Genomic DNA, 18486 nt, shown 5'->3' with positions numbered 1-18486 from the left:
AATCAGACATGTAAGCGGCATCGCAGCGTGGTAAACCGCGACGGTGGAATTCCACGACAGCTTACAGTCAATCGCGTCTGGATAGGTCGACTGCGGATACCAAAAGCCGTTCAAAAGCAGCTTTGATCATTAGCAAGATTCACGGTCCTGCGACAAGTTCTGCTTTGAGCCCACCCAGGTATCGGCCCGTGTTAGGCAGTAGATACTACACGATTGTCGACTACATTCACCAGTAGGGTATGCCAACAGTTGTCTACTACCCGGGTGAAGGGATCTCGGCAGTAGTTAACAGTACGCCGCTTGGCAGCCGAGACAGTCAACTTTTGCGTCGTCAAAAGCGAACTGCCTCAAAACAGGCGACAACTTCCAGCGTGCAAAGAGCAGTGGATTCTCCACCAAGATCCGGCGCAGCATTTCCCCTCTCTTCTCTGCACCAGGCCATTTGCCTTGCCACACGCGTACATAAGGCACCATAATTTCCAACGCCTCCCTAACCCACCTCCCTGCTCTTTCCTCACCAATCCTCCCCTTTTGTACCATCCGCCTCTCCAGCTTCCCCAAGAAACGCTCTCTCTCTTGCATGTTCTCTATCAACGCAGCCTGCATGACTGCTAGTAGGATATGTGACCGGATTGAACAGTCCAACTCATCCACCTTGATTGCTCCAGCTCCTAGTCCGGCTGTCTCCTCCATCGCAACAACGGCTAGGAACTCGACCTCCTCCTCACTCCCAATCTCTTCCTGCCACCCCCTCTGCAACGCTTGATCTGCAGTCCCTCCATCCGGTATCCCACACCAGAAAAACACCGGCTTGCTAGGTTCTGGTTCGACAACCTTACCCGAAGAAACCTGTGCGAGGTACTGTGCTTCCAAACTGTGTATATCATACAATCCCGACGCGACATTGAGCCCAAAGTGATGGGGCCCCCATGCTTCGCGGTTGTCCTTGCGAGGCGGTGGGGCAGATGTAGGGCTTGAAGATGAAGGGATCTTCTCCTCTCCCTCCAGCTGGGTGTTGGTGTTCGTGGACAACGCTTCTTGTTTCGATTCTGTGATGGGAGGTTTGTAGTACTCGTCTAGCCAGAAGCGCGCATGTGGTTCCGAAAAGGGGGGTGTGCTGGGGTAGGCCGTGTGTAGGCGTGTCAAGGCTGTGTCAAGCGTGCGGAGGGCTATTTCAGTAATCGTGTCAAATGGAAGGAACGGTTGCCTGTGGCAAGTCCGCCCCACAGTATAAGCCCAGCGGGGGAGCTTTAGGACGTGTTCGGATACCGGATTATCACGCGGCAGACACAGTGGGGAGGACGAGTCCGGAAGATCCTGGAGGTCGGGCATGCGGTAGAAGCGTGCTGTGTTGGGTTGGGTAAGGAATGCGGTGGAGTAGTAGGAGCGCCAGGCTGTGGGATTCAAGAGGGCATGGTGCGCAGTGTAGAAGGCGTCGAAGTCTGAGAAGGTGAGAGGGTCGTCTCCATTTAGTTGGTCGGTCCAGTGGTAGTAGGCTGCTGCGATCTGGGCGAGATAAAATATATCTAAGGTACTGTTTTATCTTAGTCACACACATGCAGGTGCTGGGTACATCAGTATAAGGGATTCTCATATGAGGATGTAGCTTACCGATTAAAGCGGAGCTCGTCCTCACCAAAAGACCAGCCATGCGCGTGCAGCTTCTCCACAACATCGAATACGCCCTGGCCGTCCCACAGCCCCTCATCGATATCAATGTATGCGATCCGCAAGACATCATCGTGACATGTCACTGGCACGATTCCGCCTTCCACATTAGCCAGAAATTCCTTGGCTTTATCGTCCATTGTAGTGCCTGTCGTACGCAGAATGCAATTGCTGGAGTTGATGTTTTGAAATTTGCCTCTAGGGCTGGGAAAGTAACAATATTGAGTGATAGGCAAAGTCGGCGATCGCGCGGTCTATATACAAGATGATGAAGGGGGCTAGGCCTAGTCGGGCTAAAGATCTACTGAACCTTGGAACCGTGGGTACCCTCACAACTACTTCACTTCTCGCTGCGAGACACTTATGAACCTTGAACAGGACATTCAGACGAGACTCGCTGGTCCAAAATATATTTGGACGCAAGATGAGAAGAAGAAGAACAAGAAGGGCAAGGGTTCAGAGAAGTCGACTAAGCATCAATTGTTCTTGGATTGGGTTCGCGAGATTAGCAAAACAAGTCTTTTTCTTCTTGTTTTCTAGCACAGCACTTACTACTTACACATTAGCGGCACCGTATACGATAGAAAACTCAAACAGAACGGGAATAACATGCCCTAGTTTATCGCCTACGTTGGCTTCTAAGAAGAGATTCTAGAAAGATTAATAGTATTGTAGACTTCTAGATTCTCTATCTATACCTAGGAAGCCTTAACACGCTTTGTTGTAGTAGGTATAAGTACTTTGCTCTAAAGAGATGTTCAGTTTCTCTCTTCAAGGTAGTGGCGGTTCGGCCCTAAAGGTTCGCTCGTTGACTAAACTGTATCTGTCTTTGGCTCCTGCGAAAGCACGATCTGCGTGCGACTAAAGCTGGCCTTTTTCGAACAATACGCCCAGCTTGCGGCTTTCTCACAGACGCCGACTTCAAAGTCGCATCTAGGATGGTCTTTGTAGCCATTCCGGTGGCCCCTCTGTCTTCCTCCGAGTCCGTGTCTGCTCTCTCCAGCACCACTTCCCCGAGTTTCGCGTTGACCGTCTCCGCAGTAGCCCAAGACGCGTTCATGCAAGTTACCAAGGCATAAGTCTTGATAATCGAATGAAAATAGCCAAAAAGAAGATACGCCGGAAAGTACACAATGTCCGTGGGATACTTACGAAAGTGGGCCGATACCTTGATAAACTTGAACGCGACAATCCAGAGCGTGAGTGCAACCGCGCAAGCAGTAAAGTAGCTCGGCCTTCCACATTGCCGCAACGTGCGATGAAGCAAAAAATACATGCTCAACTCGTGGAGAAGCGATTGTCGAAAAAACCACATAAGCAGACTATACGACATGAACGGATGTCGTACCCACGTCGACTTATTCATCAACTGCACTGGATTATTCCGCCAAGTCGTGCGTGTCCACCTCAACACCTGACCCAAAAACCTGGGCCACTCACCCAATTCCGTCGTCATCAGACTATCCGGCCCAGCCTGCAGTCCGACATCCCAACCATGTTCAACCAGCCAGCGCGTGTGGAACTTGTCGTCGTCTGCGTTGAGCGGCTCTTGCATGAACGGTAAGCGCTCGTTGAGATAGGCCTCGAGGAACAGCGGAGAAGCATAGATGGCGGTGCGGAAGACGCCGAAGCGACCGGGCAAAGTGGATAGACCACGGTCGATGCCGTAGGTACCGCGGTACTCGTACGAGCGACGTACCAGGTAGGCCATGCCCATGAAATTCCAGAATCCGCGCAAAGAACACGCCGGGTGCGCGTGGTGCCTGGCTTCTAAATCTGCGCTCACGGCACCGACGTGCGCATCTTCAAAGGGCGCGAGCACGGAGGCGACGAATGCGCGTGATGCGGGCCAGTATGTGTGGTCGTCTTGCAGTATTACGAGACGTGACGAGACTTGTTTGAGGGCTTGGGCGGTTTGTTCGCGACGCGAGGCTTTGATGCGATGAGAGACGATGATGCGCTGGCCATCTTCTGAGAACAAGGCTCTGAATGCATTGGATTGTTCTGCGGCTTCTATTCCTGCAGTGGAGATGATGAGTTTGGGGATGATTTGAGAGAGGATCGTGCGGATGACGTGGTGGAGTGTTGGGGACATGAGGTCCGTTGTGGGGATGATGACTGTGACATCGGTGGTGTGGTAGGTGGGCGATAGAGGTATGGGTACAGGCCGGTATCTATATGTGCCGTACAGACTAGTGACAACTCGGATGTATCGTAGTAGGAAGAGGAAGAGGAAGGACAGTGGATAGAAGTTTTGTTGGAAGAGGCGATAGATTGGCCACCAGAAGAAATGATCGTTAGAGGGTATCAGCGATGCAGCTAGATTACGGATGATTTGTGGTGTTAGTGTGATGAGAACTTTTCCTGCTAGGAAGAACGTTACGGACGACATTTCAAGATAGTGCTGAAAGAACTTGTCCAGATCGAGTAAGCAATGACAATGTATTGAACGATGTTATACAGTTCCTTGCTCGCATTAAGATGGGCTTATGTACTGCAAGAAACCATGGAATAGATAGTCCCTGTGAACAACTAAAACGTGAGAAAAATCGCGTGACATGCGCGTCTGCTGGATAGACTGCTACAAAGTGAAGGGACAGGAGTGTTCGAGCATGGAGCAATGATGTTTGGTATCAAGGACGTGATATATAGCGCCCTTGGAAGCGACAAGCGTGACCTTCGCACATGGTGAGGCTTCTACATCTGCTCGTATTGCTTCAATAATAGATGGCTTAGCACCAATACGCTTCTCTTCGACTCTCTTCTAAAGCTCTTGTCAATCTCCTCTGCTCTTCTCGCTCTTCTTCTTCCTGATCCGCAAGACTAATCTGTAACGCGAATTCTAGTTCCAGATCCGCCTTTTGATCAGCTTTGTACAGCGGTGATTGATAGTGGTCGTTCATAGGGGGATGTTGAGTGGCTGTATGATCTGGCTGAGCGTGAGTGGGGATGGTGTTGTTGAAAGCAAAAGTAGTATGAGTGGTCCGTGGTTGGGCGGCTGCGGTATGAGGCGACAAGTAGACGTTGTCGGCTGAATAGAACTCGTAAGTACTCGAGGGAACAGCGGTACTAGTGAAGTCTGCTGGAATGGCCGCAGGTGCTAGAGGTGACTGCAATGTGTGTGTTGGATGTGTTGGTTGCCACTGGGGGCTTAGTGGAATAGTAGCAGGTGCCAGTGGTGGCTGCGATGTGTGTGTAGGGTGTATTGATTGGGACCAAGGATTTGTCGGTTGCCACTGAGAATTTATTGGTTGCCACTGGGGATTACTCATTGGCAAAGGCGTTGGGTTCGCTGGTGGCATACTCATCTTTGGGATCGAGCTGGGTAAGGAAGAGAGCAGATCTGTGTCGGGAATTGTGTATGGTATGGCATAGCCTCCGTTGTGTTGAGCTGTTTCTCGAGGCATGGAAGGTGGACTGGCCATGTTGCGTTGTCCTTGTGGCTGTTCAGGTGGGGACTTTGTGCCAAAGCTCCTACGATGCTGTGGCGAATTGGGCAATATTTGTTGTTCATGTTCCTGGGTGAGAGGAGACTTATCACGCCGTATGCCCTTGGATGAACCAATCCAATGAGATCGCCGTTCCTCGCCGCGCAGACTCAGGCTTGATAATTTCTCTTTCAAACTCAAATCTCTGGAGACCTTCTCGGGCGTAGCTCGAGACAGAACGTCATCTGATTTGCGCCGATCTTCTTCGTTCAAGACATGCGGTTGTGTACTGAGATTCTGCTCCGAGGTGCTGCCTGGCGCTCCGGGTCTTAGCAACGCCGTTCCCTTCCCACTCAACACGTTGATTAATGGGATGCCTGGAAGGCTCACAGGTTTCGATATGCTATCCTTGGGCGATCCTTCTACCTCGTTGTCTACTTCAACGCGGTCAATCTCCCTGAAGAAATCGCGAGGGAAGCCGCTGATCGAATAGCCTTTGGTCCGACCTGTTGAAGTGTGGAGATGGAGTCTGATGTCCGCATCTCTCCCAGATGTTGCTACTGTCAGCTCAACCTCTTGAACGTCAAGTGCACCATGGCTGGCCATTCTCTCAATGCGCGAGGAGTCCAAATTGATCTTGTCTCTTCCATGCTGTTGATTGCCATCCCAGGTATCAAAGTACGGCTGGAAGTCTGCTCTCTGATGCTTTTTGAAGAACAACCCCATCTCCTTTGCCCAGTCTGATGATTCTTCGAAGCGACATTGTAGCCTACCTTTCACTTTGGCAGCTCTCTGAGACATATCTCTTGTCGCATGCGTTCGTTCAAAATAGAAGCTGCTAGCGACCAAGCGGAAGACAACATCCTCGAGATCAGCCATGGCCTCAGGCCCTTTGAGATATCGGGAAACATCTAATTGGAGTCGATCAACCTCGTTTACGTCGTCCAGCCGTGGCGGTGTTCGACCAATATCTGGATTTATGCGAACGTAACGGCGAGAATCTTCACTATGAGCAGTGCTTCGCTCCATCCCGTCCAAGAACTGTTCCCACTGACGCTCGCAGTGTATCGAGTCTCCTAACTTGTTGATCGCTGCCTTTCCATACTGGAACATACCCGCAAGGTGTTTAACCTTACTGGTCGCCTTTATCTTGGCCTTGCCATGACTGAGAGATGATACGATATTGCGCTGCATGTCGAATCTCTCAGAGCGGAAATCCTCTACCATAGCCTGTTGATGCTGCGATGTGCCGATAGATAGCAATAGATCCGGGTGATTATCTTGCACATCTGGCCATAGTAGTTGCCGTTCTCGATTTCCCACCTTTACTGGGTTGTTATTGTAGAATGCTCCATCAAGATAGGTCTCTCCGGTGAACGGATGAACGAATGGCTTGAAGAATGGGGTAGCGGCAGCAGTCGCTGCTCCAGCATGCCATGTTCTCATCTCAGCATCCGGCTCACTAGGTCTCAGGAACTCGTAACTCTGCTTGTCGTCTTTAGGACTTTTCCGGCAGTAATTCGCGATTACAATGCCTCTGGTGGCCACTTCGTCTGTCGTTGTCACAGCTACCCGAGCTACGTTGTCTGAGCTCTCGGCCCCGCCAAACAGATACCCATCTCCAAGTGACTCAAGCAAAGCTTCGTGGAACGGGGTAGTCTTCCAGGTGCTGCCGTGACTAGCCGTAGCGATGTATTGAAGAGGGGCGATGCCATGGAATTCCCGTGGCGAGAACGCTTTCTTGACGAGACGCTTGAATTCTTCAATGCATTTGTTGACAGGCCATTGCTTTACAGCAAGAGCCAGTGCGATGATTCCACCGGTACTTGTTCCAACAATGAGATCGAAGAAAGCACTGATTGGAATATTGACGCCTAGCTTTTGTTGGATCTGGCAGAGAACCTCAAGCTCGGCGATTCCACGGATACCTCCCCCATCGAGTGACAGAATACGAACACCTGCAAAATCAGGCTTCATCCGAATCCTCCACGGGTATCTCCAATTGCAATCGTCGATATGCAAGGGACATTCTTTCATCTCCATCGTGCAATTTCGGACTGTGCCAAATGCTTTGACACATTCAGTGCAGAGGACATGACCACATCGAAGGACATGTTCAGGAGGCCGCATGAGACAGCATAGACACGTAGCGTGACTATTGAACTTTGACGCGCCACCGACGGCACGGTAGAAACTCGATATGTTGCGGGCATGCAGTCTTCGAATAGGACCCAAGGGACCAGTCTCCTCTGAGCTATCTTCCTTACGCTCTAACTCCTCTTGCACATCATGCAATCTGGTCTTGAGAGAGTTTAGCCATACGTTCTTGTAATCTTCCGCAGTGAAGCTGGACATGTAGTGACCATGTGTTACCTTGCCTCGATTACCAGTTTGGTGACCCTTTTCATGACTCTTGCTTACGTTGACACATCGTCCTCTCTTAGCGTGAGAGAATTCGCAAGGCCAATGTGAGGAGCAAAACTCAACCAGAGCATCTTCGAAGTTTGGCTGATAGTCTGCGAACAGGTCGTGTGGTTTCCCCTTTCTGTAAGTTGCGCAGTCATAGAGGAAGCAAGAAGCCACCATGAAACTCAAGTTCTCGAATATCCATTCTCCTGTTCTATTTGGATACTGCCGCTGCATCACGATAGCAACGCGGAGAATGTGGCCACCCAGGTTCTGAGGTATCGGATTCCGAATCAAGGAATAACTCTTGAAGTCAAATGGATGGTTTAGGTCTTTCGAGAAATGTGTGAACGCTTTCTGGATATAAAAGCTCAGGTCCTCGGCTGATGATAGAAGGCCAACTTTCTGCTTGTTCAGATACGATGCTTTACATGTTTCCACAATAGTGTCGTGCAGTTGTGATACTTGTTTCGAGAGACGAGGCATATCCTTGGCTTCCGGGAGACGCACTACTTGGAACGAAGCGTAGTAGCAGTGAAGAAGATCGCGAAGACTTCTGATGGGCCTGTTTCTTTTCCTCCATTTCTCTACAAGCTTTGTGACTTGAGCGCTACTGTATGCTGGATTTATCAAGTGGTCATTATTCTCGAGCAGGTTATTCGTTGCATCTCGACCCATCCACAGGTTGGATGGGATGCGTGTGTTTGAGAAGTTGAGTGCGATGATGGCGTGAGGAAGTGTACCTTGATTAGTACTAGCTTCGAGCGAGGACGACGCCCAGTCGAGCAGCTTTGGAAGCACGTTATGCTCGAACGTCCTAAGCCGTCAGCCATAGCCTCTGATCCACTGGCTTGGGGCAAACTTACTTCGGGTTGTTCAGCACGAAAACGACGACATCGGAAAACGTATAGAGAAGGCGAGGATAGAGCTGAGTAACAGCATATTGACGAGTTCGTGTCTGGTCTGACGTTGCCCATTCTAGTGAACGTGCTCGCAGACCCAGTTTCCGAGAAGTATCTGTCTTCGTCTGTCTCCGGGAATGAGCCCCGATTGGAATGCGCTCTCCTGCATTAAGGCCTTCGCAGTCCGCGTAGAATATTGGTCTCTCTTCTTCCCAAGTAGCAGGATCAACGTATAGATGAACATCTGCAGAGGTGGGTGTGGAATCGTGGAGCGGGCTCCCTGGGACTGGTGCTTTAAACATGGACTTGTTGGCTTCGTATTTCGCCTGGTCATACTCGATCAACATCTTGATCAGAGTACTCTTTCCCGCGCTAGTCTCGCCAATAAAGGACACCAGTTGTGGATACCTAATCTGGTCCGGGTTTGGCGAGTTCTTTATCAGTTGCTTGAAGGTGTCAAAGTCCTGCAAAAAGGGCCCATCGTCCTGGAATCTATCGATTCCTAGAAGGTCGTCAGCCTATTCATCTTGTCTTCCGTTCACGGTGGCTGAGATCGGTAAATGAATATCATGTTACGCAATCTTCAGTGATTTTCGATACTCACCAAACCATGTTGTGTTCCTGTCTTGGCTATGGAGTTCTTCGAGATCCAACTCTGTTGTTGGCATCATTAAGATCTTCTCGAGGCGTGCGCATTGTAAGTACTCTTGGTACTTCAGCTGCCTGTGCTCTGAGGATACATGTGTAGGTTGGAGTGGCCAGCATCTGTCGCACAAGCAGCTCTTGCAGTCCGAACAAAAGAACAATTGTCTTTGCCGATCGTTTCTATCGTCACATCGTGGATCCATGCAAACGCCTTGCTGGGAGATTGTGGAAGCCATGTTAGAAATAACAAGAAACTGGGGTGCAGGAATTAAGCACACAAAGCTGGGGCAGCGCGCACGTACTAGCGCTACTCACTCAGCTTACAGTAAGAAGAGAGGGCCACGAAATAACGAGGGGCAAAGAAGTGAAAGGAGGGCGGCAGGTTCAAATACCGTGGCTCCCCAACCGTCAAGTGGTGGCGTAAAGCCAAAGTGATTTTGGGGGCCAATAGACCACTCGAGTCTCGCGTCCGAGATATGCTTTCGGAGCCTTGTCGCTTGAAGGCCGTGATGTGTGTGTACGGTACCGTGATAACAGACTGGAAATTTAGAGGCTGCGCCTCTGGACCAGGTGAACACATGATTACACGCCTTTACGTAGCGCTGTAGCAGCTGTCCTGGTAGTATTGACTGATCATGGCATTCAAGAAGAAGTTACGACAGCCTAAGGCAGAAGTCGACCAGGCTGCGGCTGAACATCCACGCTGAGAAAGTAAGTCAGCTGTGGCTGACAATGGCTTATTAGGCGAAAGGCGCAGCTCACGCAAAGTTAATGCGCAGCCTTCAGGTAGTAGAAGCCTACTAACGAGGCTGAACTCATGGCTGTTCTGCCAAGTATCGTGGCAGCCATCGCTTGGTGCATAGGCCTAGAATGAGAGATAGTAGTAGTGGTAGTGGTCGTGCACGTGAGCGGCTCCCACCCGCAATAAAGCACGGGCTGTAAGCTGGGTCCGTCCAGCCCGTGGCTCGAGACTCAAGGCTGCCAGACGACGAAGTAGCGAGCTAGGCAGGAATTTCAGAGTAACGACTGTATAACGTATGCGACAAGCGGTTTTGTATAAAGCCGAGAGTTTCTAGAGATGAGGAACACGATGAGGCAGCTGCGCTGCCGTCCACGAATGGGCAACGAAAAAAGCGGCACCTCGCTACCTTGCTACTACCACGAATGGCTTGAAACGATCGGCTGGGAGCCGAGGCGAGCCACGAAAGGTTTTGAACAACGAATTGCTGGAGGTACCCTCCAGCAACAGTCCACGATATCTCCAATGGGCGGGCAACGCCCACTAAAGCCGAGAGTCTTTCTGCCGGAATTAGGCTGCCAGCTTCAAAGTACTGCCACTCGCTACCGCCTTACACTCCGATAAAGCGGGGTATCTTTCTTTCTGCGCTTATCTCTGGTTTGAGGTATTCATTAAGCATTAATCTCCGATATCAAGCATCAAATTCGGCAATCAAGCAAAAATGGCTGTTATATAGAACATCAACTCTCCAGTATCGATATTGGCCATCGACCTCTGGTACAGTGCATCGGCTCTCATATCAAGCCTCCGTCTCTGGTATCGAGTATTCTCAAGGATGAATCCTACTCCAGTGCTCAAGCTAGCGCTTGTCGATCGATGTCAACTATATGTTGAATATCAGACCCCGCTAGAAGGATTGAGCGCATACCTCTTACCTTTAGACACCAAGATCGGCAACCACGAAGGAAGCTTCCAACCTGGTGGACACGGTTTTTCGTTCAGTGCTCGAAACATCGTTCTCGAGCAGAACATTCTTTGCGCTGAGCTGAAGACTAGTGGAGGGGACTGGTGGTACGATCAGCTCGAGGTGGTCGTTAATGTTTCAACGGATCGTACGCCAGTGAGCTTCTCGGTCGAATTCCGCCGATATGATCCCGATCGCCTGCAAGGATGCTACAATATCAGACTTATAGGTCAAGAACTCCTCGCAGTCCAGTATCATGGACCGAATGAAAAAGCCGAGGACATATATATTGACCTAAAGCATTACCTCGGAGTTAAAAATGGTGCTTTCGACAGGAATAAGCGAAGCTTCTCAAGCAGTGTCCAGAACGCTCATTTGATTGGCACCACTCTGTGCGCGACTCACAATGACGGCTACCCAATTTCGATCTTATTGTCTAGGGTGCTACGGTTGAAGAATGGGTCATTCTCGCCCCTCAGAGTAACGAAGAACGAGGATCTGGACTATGAAGTCCTGACGGATTTGTCAAATAGGAGATGGCTACCGAACTCGGGTCCTCCTGTACTAATCAACTATAAACAAAAGCGTGCATGGTATCTCATTGCAAATTGCCTCAATTCACGTGGTTCATATCAGGAATCGACTATCAGACTCCATGATATCATTGGACCAGGCGATGATGAGATGTTCACCTTTTTCTCTGAGAAGCCAATACCCGAACATGCACGCGAAACAAGATTTGAGAACGGAATCTTAATTGCTAGCTTCGATGCGGGTGATGACAAATGGAGTCAGAGATCATTTGATTTGGCCGAATTGGTGACTAATGAAGGAGGCGCATTAGCTAAGTAGGTGAACTTCTCGTTTGAACAGAATCCACCGTTTTGGCACACAAGCTTGTTAGGTAACATAGCTGACCTAGTGTTGCAGACGCAGATTCGGCTCAGAATGCCCTCGGTGTAGCAACTTGTTCTATTCAGGCGCACTCTATACCCCTTCCTCGGGATCGAGTATACAACTTAACGGGCCAGCAGTGTCAAAGACTCGTCATTGTACGTTTTGCAAATTGGTCAACAAAGCTATCAAGGAGTACGCACCTGCTTGTGATTGGCACGAAACGTGGGTACTAGCTCGCGATCGCTGGGAAAACCGCGGCACTCTAAGAACTATTGCAAAGAGGGAGGTGCTGCTTGTAATTCGAGCTTATGGAATGAGAACTAGCACGAGAAGAATGTTGTACGATCGGCTAGTACATGGAAAGCAAAACGTGCCAAAATGCGTCGACATAAATTGCACGATAATGCTTCAAGTTGGACACCATGAAAAAGCAAATGAGAAAGGGGCGGCAAAAGCCCGTGCTCCAAAACGTTATCGAACTATCCCACGGAATACGCATGATCTTTGTTGGCTGGATCCAGGTCTAAGATGGTCGACGATTCGGAGCTGGATCAAACTCTGTCAAACAGAACACCAAGATTGCTTAACTCCGGCCTCGCCTCAGCTTCCATCACGGTATCTAGACATCGGAGTGAGCGATTCGGATCCCGTGAGACTAGTCATTTCCAATGGGGAACATGGAGAGTACGCGTGCTTAAGTCATTGTTGGGGTGGTTCACATCCCTGCACTTTGACAGAAGATACCAGAGCAGAATATACCAAGAAAATTCGCAAATGCGATCTCACACCAGTGTTCCTCGACGCAATAAAGGTCTGCAAGAAGCTTGGCTTGAGAAGACTCTGGATTGATTCGCTCTGCATACAGCAAGACAGCAAAGAGGACTGGCGTTATGAGTCGCAGAGGATGGGGCCATACTATCGCAATTGCACCGTATGCATCGCAGCTACAAGCTCTGCCAATTCGGAGAAGAGTTTCGAGATTGCAGAAAGACCTTCGGTGGTGAGCTCATCTGGCACGGATCCCGAAAGTGGGCCTTTCAGTCTCCTTGCTTACCCTTTCGACTTGATGGAGGAAAAGCCTCATTTTGGCCACTCGAATAGTCTGGAAACTGCCCTTGAAAGCTTTCCTCTCCTTACCCGTGCATGGGTCTTACAAGAGCGTTGGCTATCCCCGCGAGTACTTCACTTTTGCGGTTCTGAAGTCGTGTTTGAATGTGCTCAGTTAACGACTTGCGAGTGTGGTCAAGCAAGACAATCCTTCGTGGATATGATAAAACCCTCAACGGATGTACGATACACAACAACATCACATGAGGGACTAATAGCCAAGCGTGCACAGCTTGCAGCTATCGGGTGGGACTACTTCGTTACGACATACAGCGCTTTGAGAATTACGTACAGCACGGATCGCTTGATTGCTATATCTGGTCTGGCATCTACGTTGTACGATACGAGATACAACCCCAATGAAGAGGGTGAACATGGAAGCCTGCCGCTGTATCTTGCTGGACTATGGCGGATGGACCTCACCAGAGATATGTCATGGTTTGTGGGATCGACTATGATCTTTAGAAAAGACAACAACTCCAGAGCTGAAGCAATAGGGACAGAGAGGGTGCGCAATTCCAAGTCTACAACTTACGTTGCACCTTCTTGGTCGTGGGCTTCGATATCGGATCCCATACGATATCTCCACCTGGATAATCCAGATCCGCAATTCATGCTCCTAGATGCGCGAATCAACTTGGCCACTGGAAACATATATGGACCCGTAAATGAGGGCTATTACCTCTATTTGAGAGGGAAGATCACGACGAGTTCCTGGGAATTGACAAGTGATGCTCAAAACATGTCGGTTTATCGTCTTAAAGACATTGTTGGCACTCAGATACTTGGCGAGACAGACCGGCTGGGCGTGAACTTTTCTCCGGATTATGCAATCGCTAAGCCCGGTCCAAATCAGCTACATCCAGCAGCGATGCTTTACGTGTTTCCATTGGTAAAAATCGGGGTGTCCTTCGCCGTAACCTTTGGAAAACAGGAGCCCGAGCTGATCAAAGAGTCGAGAAGTACATTATGTCTGGTCCTAAAGGCAGTTGACACACAGTTTGAAAAGGCACGTGTGTATGAGCGAATTGGCTTCACCGAATTCACGAATTTCCAATCCGGAATCAGGAATGTCGACCCTAATGATTATTCAGATGAAGACTTCTATATCATATAGTTGGGTATATAATCATGATTGAGATAAAAATCTGATTCTTGTCATTATGAAATTGGATCTACCCTTCTCTTCGTGGTTCTCCGTCTCTATGTGAATAGTTCACTAGGCATCACAGGGGAGAAAGCGAGTGAGTAGAATAGCAATATGCTCAACAAGGAACCAAGTCTTCTATAGTTTGGAAACCGATAGCATAGTAGGTAAGTATCAAGGAAGCAGATTTCGTGCTATTAACATGATGTAAAGGACAACCAATAACGACAAGCAGTTTTCTCATACGGTAATCCACTCGTAGTTCTGCAGCTTCGAATCATCAGGCTTGTCTTCCGGTAGCAATTTGTAAGCCCTGGTCTTCCCGATAGTCCAGGCAAGCGTGTCGCGCACTTTAATCCCCCAGGCAGTCTGCGGGAAAGCAAGCTGTGGAAAGCCAGGCGGCAGACTTTCATGCTTTCCTTGGATCTTACGGAATTTCTCTTCCCAGAGCTTGAGCGCTGCTGGGATGCCATCGCTATTCTCTATCTTGCTGAGCTCGCCTGCTAAGTGGTATGCACCCTCGACCGCGAGAGTGACTCCCACTCCGAATGTTGCGTGGGCTGCATCACCGAGGAGTACCGCACGGTTGTTCGTCCATGTGGGGAGCTTGACATACGCTGCACGGCTCATGTAGAAATCGTCGCATCCATCCATACCAGCCAGGATTCTCTTTGCCTGCCATCCTGCATCGTGGAAGGTTGCGTGTAGGAATTCCTTCTGCTTTTGGGGCCCTCCATCCATCGCTGCTTCGGCAAGCGGATCACGATGTCCATGTGCTGGTGTCGTAACGCACATGTAGCATCCAGTGGTCTTTCCATTGCGGTGCGGTCGTGTCATGAGGCCTAAGCCTTTCGGTGCGTTGTACCAGTACCAGTGCTTCGTGTCTGATTCTTCACGAGGAATGCTGAAGTACGCAATGTACTGGCCGATGAAGTTGTAGCTGTCCTTCCGCGTTTCTTCGTCCAAGATAAGAGACCGTATCCGTGAGGTTGAGCCATCTGCACCAACAATGAAGTCGAAGCTATCTTTTGCTCCACTATTGAAGGTAACATCGACTTTCTTATTCGTTTGTTGCACGGCTGTGACGTAGTCTCCGTACACATAATTAACGTTCTCCATGCTCTTGGACGCATCCACGAATAAACTACATAGGTCGGCTCGCAGAATCTCATACTCGGATGTGAAGCGGTTGTCGCCTTTTCCGAACTCGGCGATAATCTTATTGGAAGCGTTGACAAGGCGAGTGCCGTCCTCTGTGGTGTTGCGTGCGAGCACACTTGGCAACAAGCCCATCTTCTCAACGATAGAGATGGCTGCGCCGCGGATCTCGATAGACTGTCCAGTGGGCCGAGGAGATGGTGATCGTTCTACAACCGTGATGGATGCATTGAGGCGGGTCCTAGCTAACCAATACGCAAGATTGGATCCTGCGATGCCAGCGCCGTTGATGAGGACTTTAAGCTGAGGAGTTTTGGAAAGAGACATTGTTCGTATGAAGTGTCTAGAGATAAGTGGATAAGTGGTTGCAGCATATTGATGGAAGCGACAGTGCTCAGTTATATACCTTGAGGTTGCGACGTTGTCGCATTCAAGGCGTCCCTATCACGGCTTGGTGGGCTGGAGAGGACGCCTAACCCGAGCTCAATCTGGCCCGAGATGCGTTCAACCCGAGCACAATGACACGCGCACTGCAACGAGGCTTACCTGGCCTGAGAAGTCTATCGCGATTAAGCAATCGTTAGCGCAGCGCAGCGCCATGTCGTGCGATAGAGTATTGATGACCCAATAGCGTTGAAGAAGGAGTGCCGCCTGGAAAGTGGCGGGTGGTTGGATCGGTGGTTTTTCGCCGGGCCAGCTCGTTTCTTCCCCACGTATTTCGAGGTTGGCATGTACGGACGTCCGTAGCTCCCGAAATGTCCGGAGTTTGTGACAATGATGCAATAAAGTCATAAAGGCTTTCGCGATAGCCGTTTCGTGTTCCTTTTGCAATACCTGGCTTTCTCTCAAGCTTCTTCACACCACCGTACTCCAATCCGCTCTCCACAATGGCGCGAATTCTCATAACAGGCTCTTCTGACGGTCTCGGTTTGGCCGCTGCTAAAAAGCTTGTTGCAAATGGACATTCCGTTGGTTTGTGCTACCCTGACCCTGCCCATTGTTGGCTTGCTGACGCGACCAAGTCCTCCATGCGCGCAACGCTCAACGCGCTGAAGACGCCGAATCCGCATGCCCTGGCGCTGAGAAGGTTGTAACGGGCGACCTGTCAAGCCTCTCCGAGACCAAGAGCATGGCAGAGGAAGTGAACAAGCTCGGCGCATTTGACTGTGTGATTCACAACGCTGGGTTGTATCAGGGCGATTACCGCAAGACGAGCGAGGGCATTCCTGCACTTGCAGCTGTCAACACGATTGCGCCGTATGTGCTCACCGCGTTGATCAACCGCCCGAAGCGCTTGGTATTCATGTCTTCCGAGATGCATCAGATGGGCTCTCCTAGTCTAGACGACATCCTTTGGACGAAGCGCGGCGAGAGCGAGTACACCGCAAACGCGGCCTACTGCGCGAGCAAGCTACACAACGTCCTGTTCGCCAAAGCTTTCGCGCGCAGGTGGCCCGATGTGAAGAGCAATGCTCTAGACCCAGGCTGGGTGGCTACCAAAATGGGCGGCAGCTCAGCATCCGGAGATCTCAATGCGGCTGTCGGGAGCTACGTTATGCTTGCGGAAGGAGAGGAAGAGAAGGCTAAGAAGACTGGAAGCTATTTCCATCCGAGTAAGCGAGAGGGAACCCCCCACAAGGCAACTTTAGATGAGAAGAACCAGGATAGGCTACTCGAGATCTGCGCTGAGTTCTCTGGAGTGAACCTCCCGTGAAACTTACCACTAAACATCGAGGAAACAACTGTCCTGCAATTCCGTATGGGTATGCGACGGATCGGCTAGACCTACGCTTCCCTTGACAGCAGGGGAATGATAGGGAAGCTGTTCTTGGCACCTTCGGTAGGATGTCGATATAGTGCTCTGGATCAGGAAGTAACAATGAATATCGGATACGTACCTCTTGATAAGATGCAGGTTATGATTCTTACCTCCTGCATATTGAACTACGCGATCATCAGCCTATGTAGATATGTTAGTTTGCAGTCCAAACGCTAAGATGCTCGGTATGATAGACGCCGTAAAAGCGCTACGCGACCCTGTTAACGCTCAGGTTTCTTGAACGCACGCGGAAACTTAACACCTTCCATTACGGAGTAACATTTGATTGATTTGGCGAGAGTTCGGACAACAGTACGCGTGCCTAGGGTGGGCGGGCGATTATGCATAGGTCTGGTTGGTCCAGAGAACGAAAGTCATAGCGAGTTTGTCAGTGAAACTAACGACTGGGAAGAACAAATTACGCTCCAGGATGTAAGCGGATTATGAGGTAGCGAAGACTGGGTGGGATCGGGACATTAAGATCTAGCTGCCCCACTTTCATCATTTTGCAATGGCACAACTCTCGAGGTCGCAAAGCGACATTTCTCAGCAGGCCACAGGATTGCAGCAAATCATGAGGCCTTGAAAAGCTGCTATCGTACCTTGTGAAGGTGCGGTCCGACCCTGTAAGACGAACCGAACCATCGGGTGCTGACGCGGGGTATATAGCGACTATCGCGTGCTAGTGGTGGTACTAAGCTGTGGGAAAGGGAGGGCTGGTCGATTTTGTGTTGTAGTCAAAAAGTTGAGCAGTCTAGTTGCATCGCGAGTAGCAGTCGCATAGCCCTGGGGGCAGTAGTATTACTCGCGTGAGCGTGAAGTTTGCCTGGTCGTTAGGTAATACTAGGTACATGGTACTCGTTCAGCCGGGTGAGCCGTTACTTTCATGCGATTGCATCACGCTGTACAACACCCCGCGGTTTGTAAAGTGCGTCAGCCGCAAGTGGAGAACTTTGCCTAGATGGCCTGGGTTGGAACGTGATAGACTTCTCACGTAGCGTAGTTATGCTCACCGTACGCCACGAGATAGCCACTCCTCTACATGGGTATCGATGAGTTCGCGATCTCTCTCATCCAACCAGGGAGTCTGGTGTTGAACCACGCAGCCTGCGACTGGAGACACGCTCGATGCGCGTTTCATTGCGGACGTTGACCGACGCTGATGTTCTGTGCAAGAGCTGGGATGATTGCAGGTAAGGCAGGTGGTAAGTCGTGCGGGCAGCAGCAACTGGCGCCAGCGCGCATCGGCAATGAAGCTAGCTGAGGACCCTGTGGAGATCTGCGTCAACAGCAAGGAGGAAATTCCAGCTCTGGTCATGCGATTCCAGGTGTGCGTCGTCGCACGCACCATCGATTGCAGACTCCGCCTGCAGGTGCGCAACTAGCAGACATGTGTTAGGTTGGGTGCATGAGCTGAACATCGTGGCTGCATTAATTAGCGGAGCTGAGGAAAATGGGCGTTGACGCGCCCGCTTGGCGATACACTAAATGGCCGCGTGACGAGCCAGGTCGCGTAACGAGCCACCCCACCAAGATCGGACGATCAAAAAGATGAGGTTATTGAGCCACCCACAAAAGCTATTATCGTGGAATTTTTTGGTGTATT

General features: G+C 50.3%; 4 protein-coding genes across 4 annotated transcripts; 1 reads left to right on the top strand and 3 right to left on the bottom strand.

The window, feature by feature from the left end:
- Positions 1–285: 285 nt before the first annotated feature.
- J4E82_008955 (uncharacterized protein) lies at positions 286–4060 on the bottom strand (the record flags this gene model as incomplete). Its single annotated transcript, XM_051735185.1, has 5 exons — positions 286–1534; positions 1612–1872; positions 2228–2319; positions 2579–2601; positions 3109–4060. The coding sequence occupies 5 exons, from the start codon at positions 4058–4060 to the stop codon at positions 286–288; spliced, it is 2577 nt and encodes an 858-aa protein (XP_051585018.1).
- A 340-nt stretch (positions 4061–4400) lies between these two features.
- Positions 4401–9075, bottom strand: J4E82_008954 (uncharacterized protein; the record flags this gene model as incomplete). The annotated part of the gene is made up of 3 exons (XM_051735184.1): positions 4401–8319; positions 8369–8906; positions 9009–9075. The coding sequence occupies 3 exons, from the start codon at positions 9073–9075 to the stop codon at positions 4401–4403; spliced, it is 4524 nt and encodes a 1507-aa protein (XP_051585017.1).
- A 5068-nt stretch (positions 9076–14143) lies between these two features.
- Positions 14144–15388, bottom strand: J4E82_008953 (uncharacterized protein; the record flags this gene model as incomplete). Its single annotated transcript, XM_051735183.1, has 1 exon — positions 14144–15388. One exon carries the CDS (start codon positions 15386–15388, stop codon positions 14144–14146), a length of 1245 nt encoding a protein of 414 aa, XP_051585016.1.
- A 560-nt stretch (positions 15389–15948) lies between these two features.
- J4E82_008952 (uncharacterized protein) lies at positions 15949–16775 on the top strand (the record flags this gene model as incomplete). Its single annotated transcript, XM_051735182.1, has 2 exons — positions 15949–16033; positions 16084–16775. The coding sequence occupies 2 exons, from the start codon at positions 15949–15951 to the stop codon at positions 16773–16775; spliced, it is 777 nt and encodes a 258-aa protein (XP_051585015.1).
- Between the last annotated feature and the right edge of the window lie 1711 nt (positions 16776–18486).

This window comes from Alternaria postmessia (genome assembly GCF_024291825.1).
Source record: "Alternaria postmessia strain BMP 2775 chromosome Unknown scaffold_79, whole genome shotgun sequence".
Classification (NCBI taxonomy): Eukaryota; Fungi; Ascomycota; class Dothideomycetes; order Pleosporales; family Pleosporaceae; genus Alternaria; species Alternaria postmessia.
The sequence above is the reverse complement of the archived record's forward strand: the minus strand, read 5'-3'. Positions and strand labels throughout refer to the sequence as shown.